The 20,331-nt window shown below is 37.6% G+C and overlaps 1 protein-coding gene across 14 annotated transcripts in view; it reads left to right on the top strand.

Moving 5' to 3' along the window:
- The window catches only part of LOC100117353 (kinesin-like protein KIF13A), a 1,179,147-nt gene that overhangs the window by 1,140,490 nt on the left and 18,326 nt on the right, over positions 1 to 20,331 (top strand). For 13 of the 14 annotated variants that reach the window (XM_031928179.1, XM_032601921.1, XM_031928185.1 and 10 more), the window contains one exon: positions 9,002 to 9,184. The exons of the other annotated variant lie outside the window; for it this stretch is intronic. In XM_031928179.1, the coding sequence (XP_031784039.1) occupies positions 9,002 to 9,184 (183 nt within the window). The remainder of the gene's footprint in view (positions 1 to 9,001; positions 9,185 to 20,331) is intronic. 14 annotated transcript variants of the gene reach the window in all.

The following is a 20,331-nucleotide window of genomic DNA, read 5'->3' on the forward strand; positions in this document are numbered from 1 at the left end:
TCACCAGTACTCACAGATAGCATAAATTCACCTCCAACATCACCTCGAGCTGGTTTAAGTAGGCAGCAACGCCAACCAGGACTGCCATAAAGTGCAAATACAGCTTCAGGGTCATTTCCAGGTGGTAGAGACAGCTAGAAACGCCAACTAGCACTGTCAAAAAGTTCTAATATAGGTCCAGGGTTGTTTCCAGGTGGTTGAATCAGTCAGAAACACCAAGTCGCACGATCAGATGACATAAATCCTACTCTAGGGATGTTTAAACATTGTTGAAGTACCCATAGATGCCAATCAGTACCACCAGACAGCATGAATCCACCTATAGAGTCGCCTTTAGGTGTTTTAAGTAGCCAGCAATGTCAAACTACACTGCCCAGACTGCAATTTAGCTCCAGGATAGTATGTGTATGGTCGAATTGGCAGCGATAAACAGTAGGTTTGTTCGATTATTGAGAATGGACATGAACTGGACAGTCTAGTTCACTAAATATAGATATACTGTAGCATGCACTTTGGACAGTTCCGGACAGAAATGACCTGTCTAATCGCCAATATTGAACGAATCTAGTACTTAAATTATTTCTGTTCTCTGACAGCAATGTCACATAGCTACCAGTAGGAGACATGGGAATTACAACATTGATTCCACTCTAAAAACAGATCACACAGCCACATAGATTCTTATTTCACTGCACATAACACAATAAAGATCTGTTGTAAACATAATAAACACAAGAATAACGAAAAATCTGTTATCAATGAGCAAAATATCGCGGTTCGCGGAGGTCCTCAAGCGACTTCGAAACGATCAAAACACGCAGAGGCGGGAGGGCAGAGCATGAACATGCTAGTCGCTCGCCAAATAGACGCGCACAATACTGCGCATAGCGCAGAAAAGCTGACAGCCTGTCGAGCTCACTTCTCTAGAGCCAACGAATAGCTGTTCGACTAAGTCTGGATGATAGTAAAAATAGGAATAAAACATTTTTTTATTTGAATTAATCAAATCCAGGACACATAGTTGCCGTTTGGCAATAATCTATCCATGTAAAATTCATGACTTTAGGAACGTGATGAAATTCTCATCTAATACTTATAAACTTGAATTAAACTACTATTTTTTAATTTTCGGAAATAATAATGGTTTTTAATAATATTTATAATAATTTTGCTGAGATAAAAGAATGCATCTTAAAATTATGAATCTATATTTCGAAATAAACTATATCGAAAATTCGAATTCTTGAGTCGAAATTATTCACAAAGAACTAAAAAAGTTCGCATATGGTATTGGATACTTGTAGAATGGTCGTATATAACTCATATAAGCTTTTATAAAACTGCCGAGAGCACTATATAGAGCCGATATTTTCACGAAAAGCTAGAGTCTGCGGGGACCAGGCAGCAGTTCAAAAGGGCCGTTGCCCGGTCCCCACAGGTTCTAGACTTTGTTTATATCCTCCTCTATTTACATAAAGATATAATAAGTTATACTCGACCTCGAAATCAGTATTCATTATCATATTTATCATAGGTATATAGATGAGAATCTAAACAATGTTCTAGAATCTGCGGGGACCGGACAGCCGTTCAAAAGGATTGTTGCCCGGTCCCAACAGGTTTAGCACGTTGTTTATTATATCTTCATATACAATATGCACGATATATATATATATATATATATATATATATATATATATATATATATATATATATATATATATATATATCAGTTTTATTGTAGACCTTCATCGACCTATAATATTGGGTATGGGCATTTGTCTATAAATGTTTGTTTTGCATTATGTTAGTATATAGATGAATTCACGGACAGTACAAAATATGTAGTCTGCGGAGACCGGGTAGCAGTTCGGAAGGACTGTTGCCTGGTCCCCACAGGTTCTAGAACATTGTTTATATCTTCCTCTACTTACATATGATATTGAATACTGATCGCGAGGTCGAGTATAACTTATTATATCATTTATAGCACACTCACCTCAAAATGCCAACTTCATTGTCGATTTTGAAATTGTTTGCTATAAAATATCATATGACACTGTTGTGTCATAATATACTATTTTATAGAAAAAAATCCGCAAGGTGGCGCACGGGTGCGAACGTCTCTTGCCGTCGCTCCCGCTCCCATCGTTGTTTTAAGTTATTTTGACGCGCTTTATGACAAAATATCGTGTCTGCGGCTCAGTTTTATCGGCGCACAACGCAACCAGCAAAAAACTTCACATCTGTTCGTTGTCCCCGTCCTGATTGTGTCGCCGACCATTGCGCTATACGGAGCCCCCGCTCAGCTGCGCCTCTTACGACGCGTCGTGCCGCACTGTGTTGTGAGTGTTGTTGTTGTTGGAGCTGTTGCTGCTGTCGCGGCCACCGTTCCGAAGCGCATTCTGGTGCATATGACTCAGGATAGCTGCTGTGCTTCGCGCGTATCATTCCAGCGGAGACGCGCATAAGCTCACTTCGAGGCCGTTTGGATGCGGTGCTGGTACTATGTGACGAGGAGCTCCTAGTCTACCTCCACATTGGGAGGATCTCCGTGTTGCTGATGGCTGCTGTTTGTTGTTGCTGCCGCTGACTGCTGTTACTTGCTGTTGGTGTGATGCCTGGGCGGTGTGTGGCGTGTGGTGCTTTACGACACGTTTGAGTCGGGACGGAGGGTACCGGCTACCAGGTGCTCCGTTATCAATAATCAGTGTTTTTACTGTGTCATGTGTGTGTGGTGTGCTCCTGGCTCCAACTGCTGCGTAGTCACTATGAATGACAGTAATGCAGTCTGTCCTTACTGCAAGGTGGACGTATAGGAGGAAGTGTTCTGTGCAGGATGCGACAGACTGTATCATACCTCTTGCTCAGGCAGAGTCGGTGCAGATGACCAGGGAAGATTCTCCAAATGCTGCAAGCCACTCAGGGCTCCAGCGGTGGGCATCCAGCAACCCTCTCTCCCATTGAATGGATCCGGATCTCTCACCCAAACGGACTCTGGATTCTCCTCTAGGGCCACGTCACCGCCTACTGCTTCTGATCTAGCTGATCTGATTAGGGAATTCCAGTCTCTCTCCCTCTGGATCAAAAACCAGCTGAGCTTCACCGGCAGCTGTCTGGAGGTGAACTCTCTTCTCAGCAGGGATCGCCCATGGAATCAGTTGCAGCGGAGCTCCAGGATCGCCTCAACAGGGAAACTAAAATCATCCTATATAACCTCCAAGTACCAGCCGAGCAGGACTTGCTGCAGGAGGTTTGTGGGGCCCTGAACGGAATCAGTGGCCTTGACTTGACTCACATCACAGCCAGGGGGTTTACCAGACCAACTCGCAAAGGAGCTCCTCCACCAGTCATCGTCAGGTCTGCCAGGAGCAACGTAGGTCGAGTGCTGTGCGGCTGGCGCAGTCTCCCAGATGGTGTTCAGGTAGCAGCTGATCGCACCAATACCCAGAGAGAGGCCTACAGAAGACTTCGACAGGAAGCTGATGCCTATAATAGGAACCATGCTGACAAGAAGCGTGTCAGATACGTAAATGGTTCACCAGTAATCTCCTTTTCAAAAAACTAATGCAGGTCTCTCACTCTAATTCTAAGTATACCGCTTATTATCAAAACGTACACTCTATTAAGAAGCCTGATCGTCTACTCGAACTGAAATCTAATCTCCACTCGTCCTTATATTCTCCAGACTTCATCGTCTTCACAGAGACCTAGCTTACCCCAGACATCAGCTCCGCTGAGCTTGGCATGGCTGGCTACGCAGTGCACCGCTGTGACAGAGAGATGTCTCCAGCTGGTCTTTCAAGAGGAGGAGGTGTTCTCGTCGCTGTAAGGGACTACATTCCTGCCCATCTGGAGCACCTCCTATAAACAACACCCCCTCTCTATAAACTCCACTGCGGAACAAATCTTCATACGAATCACCTCACCAGGCACCAAAATCATCATCGGTGCTGTCTACATCAGGCCCAGCTCTAGTTCTGCTGTGTACAAGGGGTTCTGCAAGGCTATCGAGGACATGATGCCCAAGCATCCTGACCACCAGCTGTTCTTGTTGGGAGACTTCAACATTCCTCGTGTGTCCTGGAATGTCATCCCGCTTGGATTCTTTCAAGTTGGCTACCTGTCATCAGATGAGAGGGAAGCAGCGGCCTCTGTGTGCGCCGCCATGTCATCACTCAACCTGACCCAGCACTACCCACTCCACTCGGACAAGGGTTACACCTTGGATTTGTGCTTCGCCTCCCAGAATGCAGCCTCTTCGCTGGAGGTTGCCGACGCCATCGTCTCGGCTGATGAACATCATGTTCCCGGGCTCTTTTCTCTCGACGCGAGTTCCGGTTTCGCGGAGTTATCGGTTAGGAAACGTAATTTTATCAAAGCTGATTATGTATTAATCAATCAGACCCTCGGAGGATTGAGCTGGCGCCCGGTGGTGTCAAGTAAGAACGTTGACTGTAGCCTAGCCAATTTTGATAGATTAATTACTTATGTTATCGAGAAACACGTCCCTTACACCACTGATCGCGCCGGCTCCTTTCCTCGATGGTATGACGGCGAGCTGATTGGTTGTATTATGGAGAAAAAGGCTGTGCATTGTAAGTGGAAGGAATCGCGTTTGTTAAGCGATCATATCGAATTTAAAAGACTTAGGGCCCTCTGTATTAGGTTGTCTAGGAGTAAATATCGTTCTTATCTCGAGCCGGTTCAATGTAATTTACGTAAAAATCTGCGTGCTTTTTGGTCTTATGTTAAATCACTCAGACAGTACGAGGGTATCCCCAGCAGCGTGGTTCTCGACGGCATATCGTCCTCCTCTGATCGTGACAGGGCCGATTTGTTCGCCAAATTCTTCGGCTCTGTTTATGATCTAACGGCACATCGCTGTAATTACTCCAATTTCATGTCGCTCTCGGAGGAGGGCGATCGCCCGTAGGTCGTAGTCAATCCGGAGCTTGCCCGACGTATTGTAAGCGAGCTCAAGGACAATGCGAATGCAGGACCCGACGTCCTCTCTCCATACTTTTTGAAACGTTGTTGGAACCAGCTGGAGGAGCCCATTTTGCACTTGTTTAATCCCTCATTGGCTCGTAGTTACTTTCCTAAACAATGGCGCTTTTCACACGTTTTACCCATTTTTAAGAAGGGCAACAGACACGACGTTCGAAATTATCGCCCGATCTCAATCATCGGTACACTCTCAAAATTATTTGATGCGATAGTTGCTAATATTCTTGGAGATTCTCTGCTCGCCAGCATAGTTTCGGAGTAACATGGTTTTGTTCCGGGTAGATCAACGCTAACTAATCTGCTCATCTTCAATGATTTTTTGTCAGTAGCCTTGGAATCGTCTAGTGAAGTGGACGCCATCTACACTGACTTCTCCAAGGCCTTTGACACCGTGAGCCATGACCCCCTCTTGTCCAAACTGTCCCGTTTGGGAATTAATGGTTATATGCTGTGCTGGCTGGCATCGTATCTCTCGGACCGATCTTTCTCTGTTCGCGTCGGAGGCACCTTGTCTAACCCTGTACATGTAAATTCTGGCGTTCCGTAGGGTTCTCATTTGGGTCCCTTATTGTTTTGCATCTTTATCAAGGACCTGGATGCTGAGCTTAAGTATGTAAAGGTGCTTCTCTATGCGGACGATGTAAAGCTGTTCTCCGAGGTTCGCTCAGAGGCAGACGCTCAGTGCATCCAACAAGACCTGGATGCGCTCGTGGGCTGGTCGGGCCGCAATGGGCTCCGCCTAAATCTTACGAAGTGCTTTATCATCACTTTCAGTGGACATCGGAATCCGTTGTGCCACAACTTTACCATGGGCTCAGCCTCGTTGCAGAGAACTTCGGTGATTCGAGATCTTGGGGTCTGGTTCGACTCTAGCCTCTCATTCGACACACATAAAGATTATCTTTGTTCAAAAACGGCCAGCTTAATTGGGTTCTTAAAACGCACAACACATCAGTTTTCCGATATCGAGTCTATACTCTATTTGTACAATTCCCTATTTTTACCTCACTTTCTATATTGTTCACAAATTTGGGCCCCTTACAAGAGGTGTCAAATTGAGAGGCTGGAGTCTATCTAGCACAAATTTCTTCGCTATGCAGCGTTTAAATTGTTTCGTCCCATGCTCTTCTCCGATCACGATTATCGTGACTTAGAGCTGGACTTGAATGTCCATCCTATCCGTTCAGTTCTGCATTTTGACGACTGTACTCTGGCGTTTAAGTTTGCCCATAAGCTGTTCAATTGCGAGTCACTGAACAATGCCTTCGTACCCCGCCACGTGTCTTATGCGCTACAGAAACCCAGAGGCCATTGAGGAGACCGACTCTCATCGAAACTACCGATTTTATTCTTCATTGAGCAGGATCAGGAGATGCTGGAATGCCCTCCCCGACGGGATTCGTTGCGCTCTGAATCTAGCAGGTTTCAAATACCGACTGGCCTCGTTTGTCTACTCATACGTTTAGCCCCTACAGTACCCATCCCTGGGTCTGGACACGATACTCTCACGCTCAATTTCAGTTAAACCGTAGAATTAATTAATTTATGTTGTTTTATTCTGTAATTATTGTATTATCTCTTTGTTTGTAAAGGGCGTTTAGCCCGTTTATTGGATTATTGGATTAATATACATGAACAAATTTGAGGGTATGACTTTAATATTATATTTATGAATAAATATTTTATTTATGTGTGGAGATAATAACTATATATTTTGGCACGGGAAAACATGGCAAGCGCCATCTACAGCCACGTACTGCTACCATTCATGGCGGATATGGCGTCGTTCTTGTCGTCCGACCTCGTGCCGTAGTTATCATTGTTTGCCGTGATTGTTTATTTATCAGTGTTAGTTTAGGTCTACACATGTTTCTAAAAGTAATAGGCACCGCGGAACACAAAAGTTTGTGTTATGTAGTGCATTATTCTTCTGTATTGAGAGATTCTGATATCCGTATGCCATTCCACGGCATCACATCACCTCGCGTCGTAGTTTTCATTGTTTCTAAAAAATACACTACAAAATGTAAGTTTGATGACTCCATATTGTTGTTGATCACGATAAGCACCGTGGAACACAACGTTTATGTTTATCAATTTCCTGGTGACGGATCTTCCTAATGATTTCGTGGGGGCTTGTTTTTGACACAAAACTTGATATATTTTCAAGGCTACTGTTTTGGTAGATAGTCTAGTTTTGTGGTCAAAGAATACCTTAAATAAATTTTAAGTAAACTTGGTCATCCTGTAACGCCAGGGTTATATGCTTGCCTATTGGATGCCGCTACGCGAGACACTAGTCTCGCGTAGAGGTAAAGGGTAGGACTAGAGTATTATAGGACCCAAGCAATAAGACGTCACTGACATCAAGAGTAAAAAGGACAAAATTAAAGGATATCATTTGAAAATTTGTTTAGTCATATTTACTAGAAATACCTTTAATTTTACCATGGTAAAACCTTAATTATCCCTGCTGGCCCATTGTAGCACTCGGTGTAATGTTTTGTGAATGTTTTCACTATCCGTAGGATTCCAAGTGTACAAATGGTTCTTTTGGGCTCAAATTCCAGAAAGATACTTTGTACACCTGTAGTTTCGGTATGAATGCTGAGATTTTGATTTGAATGCATAGAAATGGTTTGGCAATGAAAATACTGAATTTTTTCTTTTTTTTCGCTTATTATCTCGCCTTTTTAGGTATAAAACATTTTCTAAACATTCGAATTAAAATCTCTGCATTCATACCGAAACTACAGGTGTACAAAGTATCTTTCTGGAATCTGAGCCCAAAAGAACAATTCGTTCACTTGGAATTCCACGGACAGTAAAAAAATTCACAAAACATTGCACCGAGTGCTACCATGTGCCAGCAGAGATAATTAAAGTTTTAGCACGGTAAAGTTAAAGGTATTTATACTAAATATCACTGAAATAATTTTGAATGATCTACTTTAATTCTGTCATTTTTACTCATAATTCTTTTTTTTCAGGATTTAAAAGTGTTGTGTCCCCTTAAGCCCGGTACGCAGCAGTGTACGTCCCCGAAGCTCTGCGAATGAACTGCAACAATGAATACTGCAGAATCCAAAATTGACAAATATAACAATCATGATATTTTGGCTGTTCAAGAAGACGTATTTGATTCAGAACCTTAAATAACACTAATGGACAGGGAATGTAGGGAAATGTCAAACTTCAGAGGAGATGCCAGGTTGACTAATTAATGGGTTGCACTGAAGTAATATCTAACGACAGTACCGGTAGGAATCCAGGTTTAGAGGGTCACTTGAGCAGAGATTGCTCTGCTTACGCCTATAAAAAATACATACACACATGCACATACACATACACATATCTATACGGAAATTTTCTAAAAACACGTGATTCGAACTCTAAACAGCTCAGACAAGATTTGTAACCGGTTTTTAATATAGTGGACAATTTTACTATTACAATGCTATTTCTTTGAAAAAGCAAAATATATAAGCATAATAATCAAAGTAACAACAATTAAATATTGAAAAATAGTATATTGCGTATCAAAGTCGTAAAGTAGGCTTTTTTAGACCGCATGTGGAGATTGCAGTACGAGTCAAGGCGAGTATCCTAAGCCGAAGGCAAGGGCGTTAACGAGCCACAGACGAGTACTGTAATATACACACCAAGTCAAAAAGCCTGCTTAGCCCTTGGTACACACTATAGTTTTTGTAACGCATTTATTCATTTCTGCGTTTTTTTGTGCCTATAAACGGAACTAAGGTGTCTTTTTTTAATACGGCGCCTCAAAGTATTTAGATTTGTATATCATACATATACCTATATTTATATATGTGTTAGTACATGTTTTAATCATGCTTACAAATTTTTCAAAAACCGGGCAAAAAAAGGTCACTTTAAAGTCGCTTTTTAGGTCTAAAAAACGCGGAAATCGTGCATATGTTACAAAAATAATTTTGCATACTTAACGTCTTTTGATTAATTTTTATTTTAGGGAAAAATGATGGAGCAGTTAACGGACACAGGTATTTTTCTTGTCCTGATAAATGTGGAATATTCGTGAAAATTGATAAACTTATTCAAGATAGACGTGGACGAGCTATGAGAAATCATACAAGACAAGAAACGTTATCTTCATTTCCAACTACATCTAAATTTCGAAAAAATAATAGTAAAGGTAAATTGCATGTAAATAGTTTGGTTGAAATCTTATAGTAAATTGATTGTAGTAATAATTAATAATAATATTTATAGTATAGTGTGTTATACAAAAAATATACAATAGTCGAGACTTTTTTAGGCACGACCGCGACAAGGAAGTGCTTTATAGTTTTGTCATCGAAAAATGTGTGAGATGCGCGAAGCGATGCAAGGCGGCAAGCCACTGTAGCCGTAAGGCCGCGTGAGGCGCGCTAGTTTAAGTATGAGGAGACTAGTAAAAAAAAAACATCAGATTTGGTTTTCTACTTGCATAAAAATAAATCGTCATTTATTTATCTATCTAACCAGAAAAAGAAAATGCAGGATATCTACAAAAAGCTTGGTACTCCTGCAAAGATAAACATAGTTATCTGATCACATGCTTGGCATTACAAATAAATATGCCCGTTTAAGAGCTACTGACAATTTTCTCTGACAAACTGAGATTCTTCTATTTTCTGTAAGGTTATCTTGTCGCTATCTACTGCAGTGGAGATGCGCGAAAATCTTGATTTCCATATATAACGGTGTTATATTCCTGCACAAAGTAGCCCTGCGTGCATGCAAATCGATGGACTTTTATCTATCCCTCTGTGGAGAATAATCATCGTTTATAATCAATCAGCAATCTAGCGGAAAAGTATGTAATTTTTTACACGAATATGTTTTCTCACACACTAAACATGCTTTAATGTTGCTTGACGTTTAAAATTGTTTCTAATTATAGCATAAAATGATAAACGAAATCTAAATGCATTAATATTACACGAAATTTTCTGCGACAACCTATCTTTTTTGTCAGCGTATCGGGTGCTAAACAATTATTACTTGCAAAATGAATGTTACAAGGTACGTAAATCTGCGCTTGATTTGTGTATCTATATATTGTATTCACGACTAAAGTATAATTGCCACTTTATTCCCCTGAAAAGCGGTACAATAGTAGCATTTTATTATATAGTAGCTAAATTTTTTAAATTTTAAGATGTTGAAAAGTTGAAAAATTATGAAAAATGTTAAAGTTTTTAAAAAATTAAAAATTTTGAATGTTTTGAATCTATAAATGTATATTTTCTTCATAATGCTGGTGGCTGAGTAGGTCTCACTTTTCAAAAAATAAAGTGACTATACAGTTTAGTCGTAAATAAAGCACTATATGCTACACGTGACTAAAGTCGATCATTTCCTCGGGTGATTTACTTCCCTCGCTTCGCTCGGGCAGTCAACCCCCCGCTCATGTCTAAGACTAGCCATAGCGAAGGAAGGACAGAAAAAGGACGACCCAGCCTGTCAACTAGCGATCAGACGAGAAGATGTCGGCTTCTACGAGTGAGCCATTGACATCAGTGACACGGAGTGTGTGCAAGTTCGGTGTGTGTGTGTGTGTGTGTGTGTGATGCGCGTTATATAAAATTATGATTATTGATGAAAATAAATTAAATATTTTAGTGGACACATTCAAAAACGAAATTATTATTACTGATTTATTTTTATCAACTAGATTTTGCTTCCTTCCTAAGGAAGCCTTGTAAAAGTAATTTTTTGTGTAAAAACATATGAAAAGTGCGTTTTGGTGCATTTTTAGTCGAAAAATAGTGTTTTCAGAAAATGGGTATGTATACGCCCGTATCTTAGCTTATACTAAGTGGATTTTAAGCCACTAAGTGTCATTTTCTTTGTTTTTACTGTAACATGATAAGAAAAAAGTCCGTTTTTAAATTTATTTAACTCGTTTTTTTTATAATAATTTTTGTGTTTTTAGAGTTAAGTTTTTTCTGATAAAATTATCAAAAAAATTAATTAAAATAAATTGCTTGATATGTAGCTGGAAGAAAATAAAATTACCTATCTTTTTACCGCGTAAAATTTATATTATCGTTCGTTGTTCTTTTATTGTACACCACAAACCGCAATTTTTTGAAATTGTTTTTACTCGAAAACAAAAAGTCAAATCTTTCTAAAAAAAAACATGATTATTGAAAGTTATTAGGACTATACGTCACTTTAATTTTGAGTCATTTCATGGGGCAGATCTTGAGAAAAATATAGATAACTGAAAAAAGTCGTTTTTCTAACAAGGAAAGGTACCCAACCCGAACTCACCGATTTTGATGATTTTCATATATGTTGTAGAATATAAAAAAATAAGAGACACGTATTTTTTTTATCGGCTAATTTTCACTTTTAAGGGGTAAAAACCTCCCCTAAAGTTAACCCCCAAAAAGCGTTTTTTTTAAATATCTCGGCTTAAAATTAATATTTTTCAATGAAACAAATTGGAGGTTATTTCTTACAAAAAGAACAAGTATTTCATGGTGATTTGAAGAGTAAGAGTAGCAACCCCTATTTCTTAGGGGATGAAAACATATATTTTTTGGCATAATTTTATAATAAAAATGTTTAAACCGACTAAAAAAAATTGGAAAAAATGTTTAAACATCCTTAATAACAAAATTTAGTTGACGTCTTTCGGTGTTTAAATATTCGGTGTCATAAATATTATCCCTAAGGGGGTAAACCACCCCTAACACAAAATAACTGTAAATATGTAATTCAATACATAATATTTCGTAGAAAGTTTGTATATAGAGGTTTTCGAGGTCGCTGATTACAAATCTGTTATCAGATTTTGAAAATTCAAAATGGCGGAACCAATAGGACGGAAATATCGAAAAAAAATTTTATATAATAAAAAAGTTTTAAACGACTAAAAAAATTGGAAAATAAACATCTATAATAAACAAATTAAGTTTTTCGATTTTTTCATAGATACTACCTTTTAGGGGGTAAACCACCCCTAACACAAAATAACTATAAGTATACTTCAATCCATAATATTTTGTAGAAGGTTTGTATATAAGGGTTTTCGAGATCGCTCTTTGCAAATCTGATATCAGATTTTGAAAATTCAAAATGGCGGAACCAATGTGGTGGACGAAAATGTCGAAAAAAAATTTTAACTTGTTATAAATGTGTTATCTTTGTAGCCTGTACATGTGAACTAAAGAGCCTTAAACCCTAAACCCCTAAAGAACAAATAGGCTAAATGGTTGTGCTTTTTAACCAAACCACCTCAAATTCCTAAATTTGTAAACAAGAAAATTCTGTGTGTGAAGCAGTTTTATAATTTCCGTAGAAATTGTTATCAGAATGTTATTGAAATTCCTTTATTATAAATTCAACTTATAATGTATTTTTGTTTATAATATTAGAGTATAATAATAATCTACAATCTTTTATCTTTTGCCATAGTGCATTTTTTGTATTGAGCATAAAATATATTATTTTACGATGTTTTTACAATAATGGTAGTCCTCATAAAAGTGTTTAAAGCACAATGCTTTTTTGCACCAACCACATCGTACAATTGCAATGTTTGTGCACCCTTCTATTTCACAATGTGTTGCACAAGACTTTCCAAAACTGAAATCTATAGGATTATCAAATTTATCTGGTTTTTCATTGACGTAACCGCTTTTATACCAGGAATATTTAAACAAATCTATATATCTCGGTGAAGACAGTTGGTTGTGAACCAATGATTGAAGTTTAATTATATTATTTCTCACATGTAAATTCATATCATGATCCATTAACATTACATTATCAGAAAATGTTCGGACAAAGTTTTTCCAAATACGGAATCCATAGACATCAAGTGGTTGTATTTTTCCTGTGGTTCCAGTTGGAATTTTTTTATGTTAATAATTTTATTTTGTGGCATTGTTTCTTCTATAACTTTGTCACAATGACCACTCCAAGAATCAAGTAATAGTATTGAGTGATGGCCTACATAGGGATAAAATATTTTTTCCAACCAGATTTTGAAGTGATCTGCAATTAAACGACTTACTAATTAACTGATCAACGATATTACAATGTAAAAATTGTTATTAGTTCCCTTACTTGTTGTTAATTTTCCAGATTTGGATGCTTCCACGTACACGTTTTCTGGTCTAAATATGTTTTGTTCTACAATAGGGCCAAACTTGCCACTTGGTTCCTTTAAAACAAGAAATAGCGGTGACAACAGTTGTCCAGTAGCTGATATTAGTGGCTGTATAGTATAACTATGCGTTGTTACTGAAATTGACTGTACCAGACATTGCACTTGCTTTTCTCCTTCTACTGCTAATGTTCTTCCAGAATGCATTTCTAGCTGAAATCCGCTCTGATCTGTATTATACAAATTTTCGAGTCCAATCCTTGGTATACACGATTTAACGTCATCGATAAATGCTTCAGCTTTAGCCGTAAGTTCTGCACTACTTTCTAGTGTTTTTCTTATTATGAACTTATTTATTTTCCTAGAAACTATTCGGTGTGCTCGCTTAAATTTGAGTAACCAATGTTTAGAAGCTTTGAATCTAATATCATCAAAACCAATTTCTTTTTTAGCTTGTAAGGCCCATCGAATTATATCTTCATCATGGATAATTGAACCACTGTCGAGAGCTGCTTGAAAATTATCCAGGGTATACTGACAAATTTGTGCTACTTTTTCTCTATACGTGCCACCTTTATTAATTGAATGAGCCCAACGACGTAGCTGACTAATAGATGATACTTTTTTGAATCTGTTTTGCACTGTTTTGAGACTTAAATTTTGCTTCGTTTTGCTACTTCTCCAAAATTCTACAGCTCTTTTTTTGTATTCAAAATCTAGTTCTTCATTATCTGCTGTACATTGATTTGTTGGTGCTATATCCGGATCAGGAAAATGATGTTGCACTTCATCTTCAATTATTTCCACATTATGGTCTTTATACTCTTCTTGAAAATCCAAAGAGTCATCAGTAATCATTTCTACATCGTTGAAATCATGTGTTGCATCTATTAAAATTTCTTTTATTTTTTCGGCCAACTCTGTTTCGTGATAATTCGTGACACTATCTGGTATGTTTAACGCTTGAAAGTATGCTAATAATAAGTTTAGAACGTTTAACGGATTAATTTTCATTTTTCAATCTAAAATGAAAACAAGTGGTAAAATTTATACAAGCTGTGTTTTTGCATGTAAGGCACGACTGCTACATTTCTACCAGAATAAAACGAGTGAATGTAAATTGAATCAAATCATTAATTTATGCATTGGAGAAGAATTCTCGTTCCACTTTGTGATGTTCGGAAAACTCTATTTTTGGTTTTATTCAACTTTTATTCACTTTGAAATTGAATAATGTAAATCTATATAAAATCACTAAAGAAAATTTTCTACAACTGTATGATACCACTGACAAACAAAAAGACGTACTATTCGTACTTTCCGGCATCGAACTAGAATACCCACAAAACTCACTCACTGTCTAAAAAATAACACAGGCAGCTGAGGTAAACACTCGATGAAAACAATCTAAAAAAAGAACATACTGATTCGCACATATTGTCAACAACTTTTATGAGTGAAAGACATTTATCTGTGGAATTATCATTGAATGTACGATAACATTCATTAAACTAATGAATGCATATAAAATTCCCTTTCAATAACAACGTGTTCTTTAATTGCAAATGAAGTTCGATTATTAATATTCTTTTATGTATTTTTACCAATAACAAAAATTATCATAGTAATATAATAATAATAATAATAATAATAATAAGAATAAGCATAATTGCAATAGCAATAATAACAGTAATACTGATAATAGCAATGATAATGAAAAATAATAATAATAATTAGAATAATATTTATTATTAAATTTAGATTTTTTGATAAATTCATTAAATAGTATCAAATAGTATTATTATGGAATTCCAGACTGTAAATATTTTACTATAGATACAATAATCATTACTTCGAGAATTCATCTAAAAAACGTTTGGCTTACGAAATAATTGCAACAATGAAAAACTCCCAAGTTTGACAACATTAAATTTTATTACAAAACGCAAAAGAGTTTGATAAACTAATTTTATTAACCTATGTTTTTTCATTTGCAAAAAAGTGTGGACTTTTTGAATTTATAAAATTATATAATTATGCAATTTATGAAATACTTTATAATTTATGAAATTACTTTTGAAATTATGCTAATTTATAAAAGCAGAAAAATAAATAATCTTTGATTGAAACATAAAACGAGACGTTATTTGTTACATACAAAATGATAGAATAAAATATCGGTAATATGTCTATACTCGTGTCTACGGTAAAGCATAGGCCTTGGGCTTGTCTGGAGGTTAGGGGTTTGGAGTCGTTTGGTTAAAATGCACAACCATTTAGCCTATTTGTTCTTTAGGGGTTTAGGGTTTAAGGCTCTTTAGTTCACATGTACAGGCTACAAAGATCACACATTTGTAAACAAGTTCAGAAAAGAATTTTCAAAATCTGATAACAGATTTGTAATCAGCGACCTCGAAAACCTCTATATACAAACTTTCTACGAAATATTATGTATTGAATTACATATTTACAGTTATTTTGTGTTAGGGGTGGTTTACCCCCTTAGGGGTAATATTTATGAAAACACCGAAAGACGTCAACTAAATTTTGTTATTAAGGATGTTTAAACATTTTTTCCAATTTTTTTTAGTCGGTTTAAACATTTTTATTATAAAATTATGCCAAAAAATATATGTTTTCAGCTAAAATAGGTAGGGAGGAAATGTTTAGGCCTACTATAGGGAAGGAAAGCCTGCGCGAAGCCAGCAATGATAACGGTATTAGGGTCATAAATTTCGCAGCAGCAAAAGATCTTATAATCAAAACTACGTGCTTTAAGCACAAGGACATACACAAAGCAACGTGGACATCGCCGGACGGGGCCACACAGAACGAAATTGATCATTTTCTCATCGAAAAAAGACGTCATACTAACGTTCTTGACGTAAGGGCTTATAGAGGGGCAGATAGCGACTCGGACCACTTCCTAGTAGTAGCCGAATTAAAAGCTAGATTAGTAGCGAATCAAAATAGTAAGCGAACAAACAAGGTAGAAAGCTTCGATACTGAAAAGCTACAAGATAGAACAGAGCACATTAGGTACCAGATAGAAATTATTAACAGGTTTCAGGCACTTGAAGAAGCAAACACATCGCCGGAGGGGAATGACGAACCGAATAGCTTATGGGGGGACATCGACAAAACGGTAAAAGAGGCCGCGAACAAAGTACTGGGTAAAAAGAAAAAGCCAAAGAGCAAACCATGGTTTGACGAAGAGTGCGAACTCTGGTTTGAAAGGCGCAAAATAGCTAAATTAGATGGCTTACACAATAGAAGCGATAGGACCGTAGAAGAGTATTCTAACGTAAGGAAACAGGCGGGCGCAATCTACAGAAATAAGAAGCGGGAGTATCAAAAGAATCTTATTAGGAGAATACGAACTAACAGTAAGAAAAATAACCCCCGCGAAATGTACAGAGGGATAAACGGCATCAGAAAGGGTTTTAGGAGTAGTGCGCAATTGATGAAGGACGAAAACGGGGACCTCGTAACAAATGACAACGAATTACTGTCGCTGTGGAAAAACTATTTCGATAAATTATTAAACGTGCACGAAAATAGCGAAGAATTAGGGGACGAAATTCACACTGCCGAACTCCACGTGGAGGAACCGAGCTACCAAGAAGTAGAGGCCGCGATTAAAAAACTAAAAAACTACAAAGCAGCGGGAAATGACTCTATACCAGCTGAGTTACTCAAGTATGGGGGCGTCGAGCTTACTTTTAAAATCTATAAACTAGTATGTGCCATCAGGAAAAATGAAACAATACCCGAAAATTGGAAGGAATCCATCTTTATACCGATTTTTAAAAAGGGGGATAAGACAGACTGCAACAACTATAGGGGTATCTCACTTTTAGCAACGTGCTACAAAGTTCTGTCAAACGTAATACAAGCTAAACTCACTCCATTCGCGGAAGATTTAGTAGGAGATTATCAGTACGGATTTCGGCTTAACAGATCGACGAGCGATTAAATGTTTACCATAAGACAGTTGTTAGAGAAAAAGTGGGAATTTTGCGAAACCATACACCAACTATTTATAGATTTTAAGAAAAGCATACGATCCTATTAAGCAAAGCAAAATGTATCAAATTCTAGTACTTCTCGGTGTACCAAAAAAACTCGTGAGATTGATTCAAATATGTCTGAACGGAAGCACGGGAAAGGTCCGAGTAGGCGGTAATATATCAGAACCCTTCACGATACACAATGGTTTAAAACAAGGCGATGAGCTCTCTACGGTGCTGTTCAACTTAACGTTAGAGTATGTCGTTAGAAAAATGCAAGTTAGCCAGCTAGGCGCAACGCTTAATGGAACAACGCAGATGATTTGGATATACTGGGGGATTATAGGGAAACGGTAGCAAGAAACGCGGAAATCCTCATAAAAGCGTCGGAGTATACAGGGTTAGAAGTAAGTAAATCAAAAACAAAGTACATGATTGTGGATAAACTAGGCATTTGCAGAGGGAGGAAGATCTCAGAGTTGGGAATTTCACTTTTGAAAAGGTTAGCGAATTCAGGTATCTGGGTACGACCATAAATGATAGAAACGAGATTAATGTCGAAATAAACAAGAGACACCATTCGGGTAATGCTTGCTTCTACGCCGTGAGTAATTTACTTAAGTCGAGGCTGTTGTCTAAAAACGTTAAAATAATAATATACAGGACAATAATACTGCCGGTGGTTCTGTACGGTTGTGAAACATAGGCTCTCACTTAGCAGGCGGACAACCGTTTTAGGGTATTTGAAAATAAAGTCTTGCGAAAAATATATGGGCCGAAGAAAGATGAGGAAACCGGGGAATGGAGGAGACTACACAATTATGAGTTACACAATCTGTACGCATCACCAAATATTAACAGAATAATAAAAATCACGCAGATTGGGATGGGCAGGGCATGTAGTGAGAATAGGAGATGACCGTACGGCAGCGCGTGTCATGAAGGGCGATTACGATTTGGCTAAACGATTGGTTTAAATTTTCTAAGAGTGATTCTATAGTTATGATTGGTCTACGTGTACTCGAAAGAATATTAGATACCGCCATTTTTAAACGATATGAATACGTATGAGAGATTTTCGATTGTTAGATTTGTTTACGTGATCGGAGTTAGATTTTAGAATAAATTCAAAATTTACAACCAGACATCCTGGCATGATCGCCAATGAAACGCACCGACTTAGCTCGGTTTGAAAATTATTATTTTTTAGTGGTCCGGAATGTCGTGGTATTTCAATTTCTTCTTATTTATTATTTGACTTATGCGTTGATAGTATTTCGTACTTGGCTAACGTATTGTAGCCAAGACTAATATAACTAGAAGTACATTTTATGTGTGAATTTTATTTTAAGTTTTTCACTTAAACAGATATATTACTGTTTAGGCTACTCTCCTTATCTTGAATTTACTTCAGAGACGTAATGCTCTTGAAATATTCTAGAAACAAAAATGTTATAGTATAAGCGATTCTTAGTATTTCGTCCTTGACTAACGTATTGTAGTCAAAGCAAATGTACCTGAAAGAGAATTATGTTTTCATTCGTTTGAGAAAGAATTTCACTCAAACAGCTGCATTACTGTTTAAGCTACTCATCTTAATATTAAGAGCTCTCTCCTGAGAGTTATGTCTCTAGAGTGTTCCATTTGACAAAAGTTGTGTATAGTTGACCTTCAGATGACGTATTGCCTCTGAAGTCGTACTACACAGATATTAAAATAACAAAATTTTAATATATATATATATATATATATATATATATATATATATTTATTTATTTATAAGAGGCATATAGTTTTATTGTTTGCTACGTTTTAATGTTACATTTAAAAATTTAATTTAATTTAAAACCGCAAGTATAAGGAATTGGCCGTATTGCCAGCGCCTCAACTCGCGCACAAAAATGTTTCTCTGGCTGAATTCTACTTAAAGAGGGAGCCGTAGTGCTTCGTCCCGTTCGAGCTCGGTCGAGCGAATGAAGCTGAGGAGCTGGATAAGGCGTCTTTTATCCCCTGAGAAGCTACTGCGCCGAGCCACTGCTGTGCGCTTCCCCCTCTAGTGCACCTGACCTACTGTTGCTGCTGCTGCTTCCCCTTCCAGGCCGCCGCCGCTGCTGCTCGCTGATTGATTTGGCGCTGATCACGTTTTTGATATACTCATTTTTCAGGATTTTTTCGCGTTTACATTTCTCGCGCGTCGCTCGCAAAAGTTAGGACTGTTACATGATCTTAGTATGCGTTCTCTTGCATGTCCCTCGAAATATGTAATTATTCCTAGGCATATTATTAGTTTTGTGTTTGTGAATTTAAAAGAAGGTTGTAATAGGCTTCTAATTTCGCGCCAACTTACCTTGTCCATTAATTTCGTTTTCGCTATACTTATAGAGTGTAATTTTAAAGTTTGTAAAAGTAGGATTAAGTTTACGCATAAAGTTTTTACTACCTTAAGAACTTGCGCAAATCTGACTCGTTCTTCACTTCTTAGCGGTAGTGCAATATGTATACTTTTATTAACTTTCATTGCTTTGGAAATTCCAACTTCGAGTTGTGTAAATAATAAAATAATGGCAATTTCCCTATGATTTTCAGCTGTCGCGATCTGTCATCATATAGTTTTCCCTTCGTTGTTAGAAAGTATATATATTCATCCTTGCGCATAAATAATAATTGTTCTTGACTTGCTTTCATTAGCTTGCGCTCTATGGTGGTGAGTCAGGCTCCTCCTTTCCTTCCGAGTCGTCGCTCTCTCTCTATTAAGGGAGTACTGTCGGAAAGTAATCTAAAAATGAGAATCGTTTAAAACTTGGATCATAGGTGTAGGATAGTGCTTAGAAACTGTGGTTTAAATTTCGTGACCCTTCAGAAACTGTAAGACGAGAAATAAGCAATTAAAAATAACATGTGATCTTATGGGAAAGTACACTTTTTGCGGTCTAGAGAAGCATTAAAGAATGAGAATTTTCTGAAAGAATTCAGAGATATGTAGAAAATCATCACGCATTTGTAGATTTTTGCATAATTGTCATTTAGAAGCTCCAACAAGAGAAATTAAATAATTTCTGTCCAATATATGTAATTAAGAACAGCGAGTTGGAGATATGGCAACGTTGTGCCTTCGCCACGTGCCCCTGCATTCGCGCACTTTTCGAACTTTTCAAATCACACTCACCG

Source organism: Nasonia vitripennis, assembly GCF_009193385.2.
Source record: "Nasonia vitripennis strain AsymCx chromosome 4 unlocalized genomic scaffold, Nvit_psr_1.1 chr4_random0004, whole genome shotgun sequence".
Classification (NCBI taxonomy): Eukaryota; Metazoa; Arthropoda; class Insecta; order Hymenoptera; family Pteromalidae; genus Nasonia; species Nasonia vitripennis.